Genomic DNA, 10147 nt, shown 5'->3' on the forward strand with positions numbered 1-10147 from the left:
AAAAACTTTAAAACACAAAATCAACACTTTGAACCATCGTGGAAACTACGTGTCCTTACTTGTCATCAAATGATGAGTGTGCGTCCTCACCAGGTGTCACAATCATGTGTATCAAAACGTGTGTAACTGTTAAACAGCAAAATGTGTTAAAGCTGAAAGTCTGACTGTTCAAAGGTGAAACTACAAACACTTGTACATATACAGCTCCCTCCATAATGGCCTGAGGAAAACCAAAGACCTGATGTGATTTCATGTTTTCTTTGTTTCACAGTTTAAAAGTTTGTGGTTCTGTTCTCAGACCTTTGTCACTCACATGTTGTGCATCAGCTGTTTATGTCACTGTGCAGCCAAACTAACTCCCCTCATGTGTTTCCTTTGCAGCTGCTCCTCTGGATAGCATTGAGTCCCTGGCTGCCTACTACGTGAGCTGCGTCAGGCAGGTGCAGCCGGACGGCCCGTACAGAGTCGCTGGATATTCTTCTGGTGCCTGTGTAGCATTTGAAATGTGCTCTCAGCTGCAGACCCAGAATCAGCCTGTGGAGTTCCTGTTTCTCTTTGATGGCTCACATTCATATGTGGCAGCGTACACACAGGTCAGAGAAACACTCGCGCATCTTTATTTCATGTATATGCTGTATAGCGTGTGTGATGTTGGTTTTGAAGGATGAGCTCTGGTCACATGATCTGCATGTGAACAGGTTTAACTGTGTTTTTGATTTGCAGAGCTACAGAGCCAAGCTAAGACCCGGCAACGAGTCTGAGGCTGAGACTGAAGCCTTGTGTGCCTTCATCCAGCAGTTCACTGGCATTGAATACAACAAGGTATACTGTCTCTGACCCACAGGTTCACACACAAGTATTCCTTTATGTGGCATCAGCGTTAAAGGCCACACAACCTGAGCTTTTGCCTCACGGCGCCTGTAAGGTAAAGATGGTGACTGTAACACAGTCTGGAGCTGCTGTTCCAGCACAGTCTGTGTGTGGTGCAGGTTTGACTCAACAATGATGTGATGTTTGGAGCTGTTATGGAGACTAAAGTAAAACATGCGGTTAAATCAAACCTTCGTACAGTTTCTCACTGAAAGCTGACATTTGTAACTCCTGAATATCAAAACATCTTCATTTTGCATTTTCATATACATAAGATCTGTGATGTTCATTAATTATGTGTCACTTACTTTTCTGAAAACAACAATATGTCACGGTGCGGCATGGCACACCGTGGAAGGAGTGGGGAAGGAGGACCCAGGCGCGGTGCTCTACGTATAGACAGTGTTTATTTACAGAGGGTGATATCAAACAACAATAAATCCCCGTGTTTCTCCCCAGACTCCCGTGTCGTGTCCTCCAAGTGCTCTCTGCTCCCGTGCCTGCACTCCCGGTGCTCGCTGCTCCTTAAGCCTTCCACGCTCCTCCTGCGGGAAACAATAGCGGCAGCAGTCAGGACACTGAACAATGGCAGGCATACACTACACGACCAAAACCTAAACTGGGTAACTAACGTGGAGTCCCAAGCAATGATCCCGCGTCAGTGGGCGCTCCAAGACTCTCTTAAGTAGCTCCCCCGACGAGGCCTGATCAGCAGCAGGTGTGTGGCTTCGGGTGTGGCCAGTCCCCTTGCAGGGCCACACCCTCCAGGCCTGACGCCGCCTATAAACAAGTGCTCAGCCACCCACACACACACACACACACACACATATACACAAGCACAGGGAAGGGGGAGCAACACCAAAATACACAACAATAATAATAATAATAATAATAATACATGACTGCTCAGGGATCCTGGGTCGCCCAGTCCCAGGACCCTGACACAATATCTCCGCGAGCACGCGGTAACGTTTGCTATGAACTTACAGTCGTCTCCATGGTTACATCCTACAGCTTTTGGAGACTCTGCTCCCGCTGTCAGACCTGAATGCACGCGTCAGTGTGGCCGTGGACCTAATCACCTCCGCTCACAAGGACATCGACCGAGACTCACTGCACTTTGTAGCCTCCGCCTTCTACTACAAGCTAAAGGCTGCTGATGCATATGTACCTACTGCAAAATACCACGGCAGCGTGAAGCTGCTGCGCGCCGAAACCAGCAGCGAATATGAGCAAAACCTGGGAGCTGACTATAAGCTCAGCGAGGTACCGATGCACATTTACATCAGTCTGTAGTACTTATCTTCACTGTGCGTGTGTGCGCTTGTGTGTGTTTCTATAAACTCTGTCTGAGCCTTCCAATGTTCAAACTGTGTACTGCGTCTTTCTTCAGGTCTGTGATGGCGAGGTGTCGGTCCACGTCATCAAGGGAGATCACCACACTTTCCTAGAAGGCGCGGGGGCGGAGTCTATCAAGAACATCATTCATAACTCGCTGGCTGAGCGAGCTGTCAAACCAAGGGAGGGTTAAACATCCACCGTCTCTTCACCCTAATTCCTCAGCTTTCCCCAAACTAGACTGTAAATGTGTCGTTATAGGAAGTGTTTGCACTGCTTATGTTTACACGCTACTGTTATCCTAATATCCCAAATGTTAATGGTTAGTGAACCAGTCGACATCCCATCATCTCACAGCTCCATCGATTCCAACTGCAAGTTTTGTTTTTTGTTGCCATATGTTGTTGTTTGCAGAAGTTCATCCCACAACAAAATAACGTGGTTAAAAAATTAATGTAACAAAGTAACAAACACTGACACATTGATTGAATCCTGAATTACATAACATCACTCAAATTGGTGTTTCTGCTCATGCAGACATCAGTAGACAGGCAAACGCGCTGCGACCAGCCTGATGAGCGACTGTGGAGGGAGGGCTGACCCTGCAGCCGTGTTTCTGCACACTAACTACTCGTAACACAAGTTGGAGGCATTTCTTTATTTTGTGATATTTGTTTACTTTTCAGTCATGTGACCACACAGTCATCAGTTACAGTGGCAACCAGCAAATGTTTACGTTGTCAATAAGTTCACAACAAATTAAGTGTTTCATAAACTGTGTTTTAACAATGACACTCGTGTTACTGTAATTTACAGACCAGTTATTTCACTAATTCAGAAGAAAAACTGCTTCTCTTCATGATGGACTGTGTCAAACACACGCTGTTGTTCTGACAGACGCCTGTGACAGAGGCGTCGCTAAGGACCAAATGTGTCTCTTCAGAGGTTAATCAGAGATGTGAATGATCACTGTAACAGTGAGATCATATTTACTGATGTAACCTCTGAGAAACTGTTTCCTTTTAAAGGCTTTGGTCCAGAGATCTAAAACCTCAGCAAATAATCCAAACCTGAGTACAACAGCTGGCCTGAGACCTGTGATTGGGTCAGTGAAGGAAGCTGCTGATTGGAGATGAATGTGCTGAGGAGTCACAGTACGATGGACGTGACAATAAAGGCCTCTGTGTTTTATTGTAACATTTCTGTTATGTTTTGTAGGACTAATAAGGGCCTCAACAGTCGCTCAGTGTTTTCCTTCATTGTAACGAGCCTGTCCCGTTGGATCTATGATTCCTGTGCTTTTGTTGTCGTTACTATTTCTGATCATTTATCTTGTAAATATAGTTTTTGGGTTTTGTTTTTTAGAGGATGGGTCAGTTTATCAGGGACTGAAACACAAATCCTGTTGGCCCAGAAAATTCTTAGTCGCTGTTGGCGCCACCCGACCGTTTAGTTCAGACCATTAAAGTAACGACTGGTTCTATATGACACTTTTCTACATGCAACAAAGGTGGTGATGGAAGGAGGAGAACAAACTTTTTTGTCTGTATTTAATAGCACAATGAAGACCAGACAGCAAAGCAGGGAGGGAGAAATAAAGGGCCTCAGGTCAGAGTTGAACCCGGCCGCAGCATTTACCCCATGACCAGGTGACGTGGTCACCCGCCCGACCCTTACGCACAGCAGTATTTCACTTCAGCTACCAGGAGTATGTGGGTCGAGCATGCAGACTGAACTTTAGCTGCATGTTAGAAAGCCGAGTTTATGAATGAAGGCTAGAACAAATGTCCCGGCTGAAGGAGGAGGGGCTGCAGAGGTGTATAAACACAGGTGGGCGGGGCAGGGCTAGTGTGCAGGATGACTCAGTGACCTACACTGACCCGTGTTGGTGAACATTTTGTTAAAGTTAAATGTTTTCAAGCTGACAAGTAAATTATCCAGCGAGCTAAGTTGAGCTGACCGACGTGCAGTAAGGTTTTCATGCTCTTCACTAACAGCTGATCGCTGAGAATATATCAACAGTAATAATGTCCTGTAATTCCCACGGCTCTGTATGTCACACCTGCGTATGCTTCCCCATCACATTCATCACCTGTTCCTCTGGTGTCTCTGATTGGAGCACGCAGGTGTGTGGAGCAGAGTGAAATCACACACCTAATGCTGTTTTATTCAACCTGGATCTTGGAAGTTTTGATTAACATCAGTGTCAAACATGAACTAACTCTTTGTCCCCTTCAACATTACATGTTGTTTTTTGAAGTAACAGGTTCAGTGATCTTAAAAGGCTGCGGTAACGTGTCGCTGATAAAACACTGAGTCATTTTCAAATTATTCACTTTAGTTCAATTCAGCTTTATTGTTTTATGTGAAAGTCTCCATCCTGTGTCCTTCACTTATCTTTATCCCAGGTGTGAATTGTTCACAGGACTTAAAAGAAGGACGTGTCTGTGGAAAAGGCTCCGGCCAACCTAAACTCCTCCCTCATCAGGACACAGAAGAGCCGCTGAGGCAGCGCCTTGGAGTACGCTGCTGGTCGCGGCACACAGGTGCGCAACAAGATCTCCCGGCCTGCTGGAGGAGGGAAGTCTGGTACTCTGCTGCTTCCCCCAGTTTGCTTCTTGTCAGATCCCAAGTCCTCATCGACGGGCGCCAGAAGGGCAGCCTAAAAGGGCAAAGGTCAAATGTTAGCAAACAGCAACCGATTCTGAAGAAATGTGCTGTGTGATATTCAGAAGTACTGTAACCCGAGTCTCCCACAGAGACCTGATCCAGACTACAGCTCACAAACACAGCTCCTCTACTAACACCTCACTGCAGCTGCACGCTGCTGATCCTGTCTGTGATTAGAAATGATTTCAATAAAGTAAAACAGAGGCTCGTTTTCTATGAGCGTAAACAGGGATCTCTTTTTCAGTCTCAGTGTAACAAACGTGTTTACTGAATAAGTCTTTCAGTAAAAATGTTTTTGTTAATTCAGTAAAATCTGCAAAGATGACTTGTACTGTTGGCAGCAACAAACAGAGACAACAGAGTGTGGGACAGACAGGAAGTCAGGACACGTCTATGTGCTTCACAGTGGGACTAGAACATGAACATTTCTACACACACCACAGGCAGCAACTGTGCAAACCTCCACGTCACCAAAAACACCCTGCAGGTCCCATCAGAGCAACGGCAGAGAAAACAGATGAGCCCGGAGAGACCGAACAGCGTGGGGACGGCAGAACCCATGCTGTCGATGACCGTGGAAGGCACTGAATTGCCCTTTCTGGTAGACACTGGAGCAACATACTCGACATTAAGAGACACACCAGACAGTGCAACACTCTCCTGTCACACAGTTAATGTGGTCGGTTTTTCCGGGATACCGATGACTCTGCCATTGACAGATCCAGCATTGACAAAGCTGGGAAAACAGACTTTGAAACATCAATATGTGGTGTCCTCACAGGTGCCTGCAAATCTCATGGGCAGGGACCTGCTCGTGAAGCTGGGAGCCACGATCATGTGCTCACCAGATGGACTGATTGTTACTCTGCCTGGAGGAAAAGAATTCCCATGTCTGGGATCACCTTCAAAGACTCAATATCTAGTCCAGAACTCTGAACAACCCACTGCCGAAATCTACTGGGGGAGGCTAGTGGAAGAAGGCATTCTGAGACATTATCAGCTGTGGAAACCCTGGATAATGAGCCTGGCCGTCTATTCCCCGCCACGGGATCCTTTCCACGTCACACTCTTTTATGATAGGGAAGATAACGATATCTATCGGGAACAGTTCCAGTCTGATCTCGAGGGACAGACGTGGAATGTGCGAACACATAACATTTATGTTGGACCAGAAGGTGTGGCCGCGGCTGTGAAATTTACTGATGAACAACTGCCTTGGTACAATGTGGGAGAGGATTCAGCCCCTCACATTACCTTGGCGGTCCACGAGGGTCATGGGCCAAGAGATCTGGGACCGATGGTCAAGCGGGCGCTGGACAACGCATGCTGGCAAAGCACCCAAATTCCAAATGTCTGGTATGCACCAAAATGTAAAATATATCGCATAACTTGTTTGTCCAACGATGCAGTGATCTTAGAACATAAAGAAATCTCCAGAATACATGGCAGGGAAAGAATGGATCATCCTGATGCAGTAGCTGAGCTCTTGAAATTGCCTGATACTTTGTGGTCCGCAGGGCCCACAGATGTAGGTTTGGCTAACTGTTCGCCTGTCCTGTTCCAGCTGAAGTCTGACACACCAATTAACAGACCACAATATAAGCACAAAACTGAAGCAGAGGAAGGTATAGCTGAAACCATTGAAGGGCTGTGGAAGGCAGGAGTGCTTGAGCCCTCATGGTCATTTTGGAACACACCTATTTTGCCAGTGGAAAAACATGGGACAGGGAAGTACCGTATGGCACATGATTTGAGAGCAATAAATGCCATACTGAGGACTGATACTGTGCCTGTACCAAATCCCTACACAGCTCTGACCGAAATTACTGGGGACCAAAAATGGTTCACATGTATTGACCTAGCGAATGCATTCTTTTGTCTCCCACTGCACGAGTCACTCAGAGACATTTTCTCTTTCACATACAGAGGCCGGAAATTTAGGTACACACGCCTACCACAAGGCTTTGCACTCTCACCAGGAATTTTCAATCAAGTATTGAAAGAGGCACTCTCCCCATGTCAACTGCCAGAGGGCTGTACATTAATACAGTATGTTGATGATCTTCTTATTGCAGCCCCGTCAGCAGCGGCCTGTACGGCAGCATCGCTCGTGGTGTTGAACAGATTGGCGGAGTGTGGCTTCAAAGTGAGTAAAGAAAAACTACAGTTGGTCCGACCAGAGGTAACATTTCTGGGCCGGGTGATCGCACACAGATCAGTGGGGTTAATGAACACACACAGAGACCAAATTCTGACACATCCAAAACCAAGAACTGTGAAGGAGTTGCTTTCCTTTCTTGGCTTGACAGGTTACAGTAGGCAGTTCATTCCGAACTATGCTGGTAAAACTGCCCCTTTAAGGGACCTGATCAAGAAAGTCGGCGTTCGAAATCTTAAGGCTGAATTGCCTTGGACGCCGGACACAGAGACAGCGTTCATTTCACTAAAACAGGATTTGTCAAGAGCCACAGATCTAGCCACACCTAACTATGATGAGGCATTTTATCTTTATGTTTCAGAAACAAAGGGAGTTGTGAATGGTGTGTTGTTTCAGAAAAAAGGGGGAGGTAGAGATGTACTTATGTATGTCAGCATAAGATTAAATTCAACAGAAGCAAGGCATCCCACATGCACACAACACGCAGCAGGAGTAGCAAAGATAATTCAGAAAACAGCACACATAGTGAGGGAACACCCACTGAGAGTGCTTACCACACACAGTGTAGTGGCCTATGTGAACTCACAGGTATTCACAATGACCCCACTGACGCAACAAAGGTTGAGCAAAATTTTAGATGTGCCAAATCTGACATTCACACATGAAGGAATAAATATGGCAGACCTAATGGGGTCAGGAGAACCACATGATTGTATTAAGAAAGCCCAAGTTGAAGGAAAAATCAGGGAAGACCTGAAGGCAGAGCCCATACATGGAGCTGAGGATTGGTTCACAGATGGATGCTGCCACAGAGATGAAGAAGGATTAAAAGCCGGCTATGCAGTAGTCTGTAGAGTAGGAACTGAGTTTCAGGTGAAAGAAGCAGGAAAAATTGAGGGACAACAGTTGGCCCAGAGAGCTGAAGTGATAGCCCTAACTCGAGCCCTGAGGTTGGCTAAAAACATGAGAGTGAACATCTACACTGACTCAGCATATGCGTTTGGAGCAGCTCATGTGGAACTGGCTCAGTGGAAGAGAGCCGGGTTCAGAACGGCCACTAATGCACCCATCTGTCACCAAAAGGAAATGGAGGAACTGGAAAAGGCCCTGGAGGACCCAGACGAGGTAAGTATTATAAAATGCAAAGGCCACTCACAAGCAGACAGTATGGTGGCAAAAGGAAATCAGAAAGCTGATGAAGCCGCAAAGGAAGCAGCAGGCTACAAAGGACAGAGACAAATGGTACAGGTAACCCCAGAAGAGGAGGCCAGTACTAACAGTATGGAAGAAGTGAGACAGGCTCAGGAGGAGACATCCCCAGAGGAAAAGGGGGTGTGGGAAAACAAAGGAGCCTGGCAAGATGGCGGTTTGTGGAGGGGGCCAGATGGGCGTCCCGCCTTAACGGCCAAAATGGCGGAACAGAAGGTGAATGAGGCTCACGGGCTTGGTCACGTGGGAGTGAAACAGATGGAGAGAAATTTGTGCCGATGGTGGCATCCTGATTTGAGAAGGATGATACTGGAAAAGGCCAGAACGTGCCTAATTTGTGGGGCACACAATCCAAAGCCAGCAGTAAAACCTGAAGCTGGTAAGTTTCTCATGCCAGAAAGGCCAGGCGAAGAGGTCGTGATTGATTATACCGACATGATTGATACAGGACCAGGTGGTGTGAGGTATTTGTTGGTGTGTGTGGATGTTCTGACTGGATGGCCCGAAGCATGGGCAACCAAACGTGAAGACGCGAAAAGCGTGATTAAGTGCTTAATCAATCATTACATTCCAAGGCATGGGTTTCCCAAGAGAATTAGATCAGACAATGGTACTCACTTCAAGAACAAAGATTTGCAAGAGGTAGAGAGGATGTTGGGAGTGCAACATAAGTTCGGGACGGTCTATCATCCTCAATCTCAAGGAAAGGTAGAGAGGATGAACCTAAATTTGAAAAACAAGTTGGCTAAAATCTGTGCGCAGACAGGGCTAAATTGGGTCGCAGCCCTGCCCATTGCTTTGATGACCATAAGATGTTCTGTTAACCAATCCACAGGTTTCACCCCTTACGAGCTGCTGACTGGGAGACAGTTTCCAGCACCCTGGACAGTGGTCCCAGTGGAGCAGCCCAGGACAAGCAACAGGTCTCATGCAGAATATTTTAATGAGTTGAAAGCTCTTGTGTCCAGCTTTACAAAACAGGTCACTTGTGAGAGACCCACGGGGAACGGAGAGGTCCCGGACGCAAAGGCGGTGTGGCTAAAGGTCATTAAGCGAAAGTGGAAGGAGCCCCGCTGGACTGGTCCGTATGAGGTGACCGCCCGGACGGCTACAGCAGTCCAGCTGAAAGGGAAAGGCGACACCTGGTACCACTGGTCGCAGTGTGCACCCGCACACGAGAGCTTGGTGGAGGAAAATTCGTCTTCAAAGAACGCAGGTGTCAAGGAACAGAGGCAGAATAAACCTCTTCACCTGTGCAACGGGCCGACCAGTAGTCCACCTGGAAGGCCGAAGAAAGAAGAGCAGCCTAGGAGGAAATCGCCGCGTCTACAGAAAGGAGTGGTAATAACCTAAGAGGTTAAAAAGGGGTGGTTTAAATAAAAAGAGTGAAAGGGAAAGGGGAAAACAGAAACAAAAGTTTCAAAATTTATGTTAAGTACAAAATATACATCACACAATGCCACCCCGCGAACCGGAGATTCGTGAGGAGAGAGGACTAATTAAAATGTTGCTTGTGATTGTTAGTTTGATGACTGTAATGATATTGATAATGGCCCTATGTTTGCTTGTTTATATTTTGCAGGGAGGCCCCCGTGAACTGTCTGAACACGGGGGCCAGTTGAATCCAGCACCAAAAGAGAAACTGTTTATTGAAACAGGGCTAAAAAGGAGATCAAAACGCGAGGTTTCGGGTAAAAGGGATGAGTGCCTGAGTACATATGGTGGTTTAGAGTTGAACTATGTTAATGGGTCCACAACTTCATTCACGTTTGATTTATGCGATGTTTTTAAGTGTGGAGGAGCAGATAGTAGTTGGAGAGCATATAATGTGTGGGTTTGTTGGGATTATGCAGTAAGTACACATTGTGAAAGAGGGAGTAGGCCCTTTGCAAACTGGTGTCG

The 10147-nt window shown here is 46.6% G+C and overlaps 2 protein-coding genes across 2 annotated transcripts; both read left to right on the forward strand.

The window, feature by feature from the left end:
- The first annotated feature begins 104 nt into the window (after positions 1 to 104).
- On the forward strand, positions 105 to 2473 carry LOC146623949 (fatty acid synthase-like). The gene is made up of 5 exons (XM_085364863.1): positions 105 to 108; positions 382 to 593; positions 724 to 822; positions 1885 to 2136; positions 2264 to 2473. The coding sequence occupies exons 1-5, from the start codon at positions 105 to 107 to the stop codon at positions 2399 to 2401; spliced, it is 705 nt and encodes a 234-aa protein (XP_085220989.1). The 3' UTR covers positions 2402 to 2473.
- A 5973-nt stretch (positions 2474 to 8446) lies between these two features.
- Positions 8447 to 9598, forward strand: LOC146623950 (uncharacterized). The gene is made up of 2 exons (XM_085364864.1): positions 8447 to 8624; positions 9081 to 9598. The coding sequence occupies exons 1-2, from the start codon at positions 8447 to 8449 to the stop codon at positions 9596 to 9598; spliced, it is 696 nt and encodes a 231-aa protein (XP_085220990.1).
- Positions 9599 to 10147: the final 549 nt, after the last annotated feature.

This window comes from Diplotaxodon limnothrissa, linkage group LG10 (genome assembly GCF_057381915.1).
Source record: "Diplotaxodon limnothrissa isolate DT_005_m linkage group LG10, D_limnothrissa_male_GT1.1, whole genome shotgun sequence".
In the NCBI taxonomy this organism is placed as follows: Eukaryota; Metazoa; Chordata; class Actinopteri; order Cichliformes; family Cichlidae; genus Diplotaxodon; species Diplotaxodon limnothrissa.

Excerpts from the sequence above, each read along its gene's own strand:
- LOC146623949 (XM_085364863.1), top strand. Across the intron at positions 823-1,884 it reads CTGGCATTGAATACAACAAG|CTTTTGGAGACTCTGCTCCC; the intron begins GTATACTGTCTC and ends TACATCCTACAG. Across the intron at positions 2,137-2,263 it reads CTGACTATAAGCTCAGCGAG|GTCTGTGATGGCGAGGTGTC; the intron begins GTACCGATGCAC and ends GTCTTTCTTCAG.
- LOC146623950 (XM_085364864.1), top strand. The coding sequence starts at position 8,447 with ATGGCGGAACAGAAGGTGAATGAGGCTCACGGGCTTGGTCACGTGGGA. Across the intron at positions 8,625-9,080 it reads AGCAGTAAAACCTGAAGCTG|GTTTCACCCCTTACGAGCTG; the intron begins GTAAGTTTCTCA and ends ACCAATCCACAG.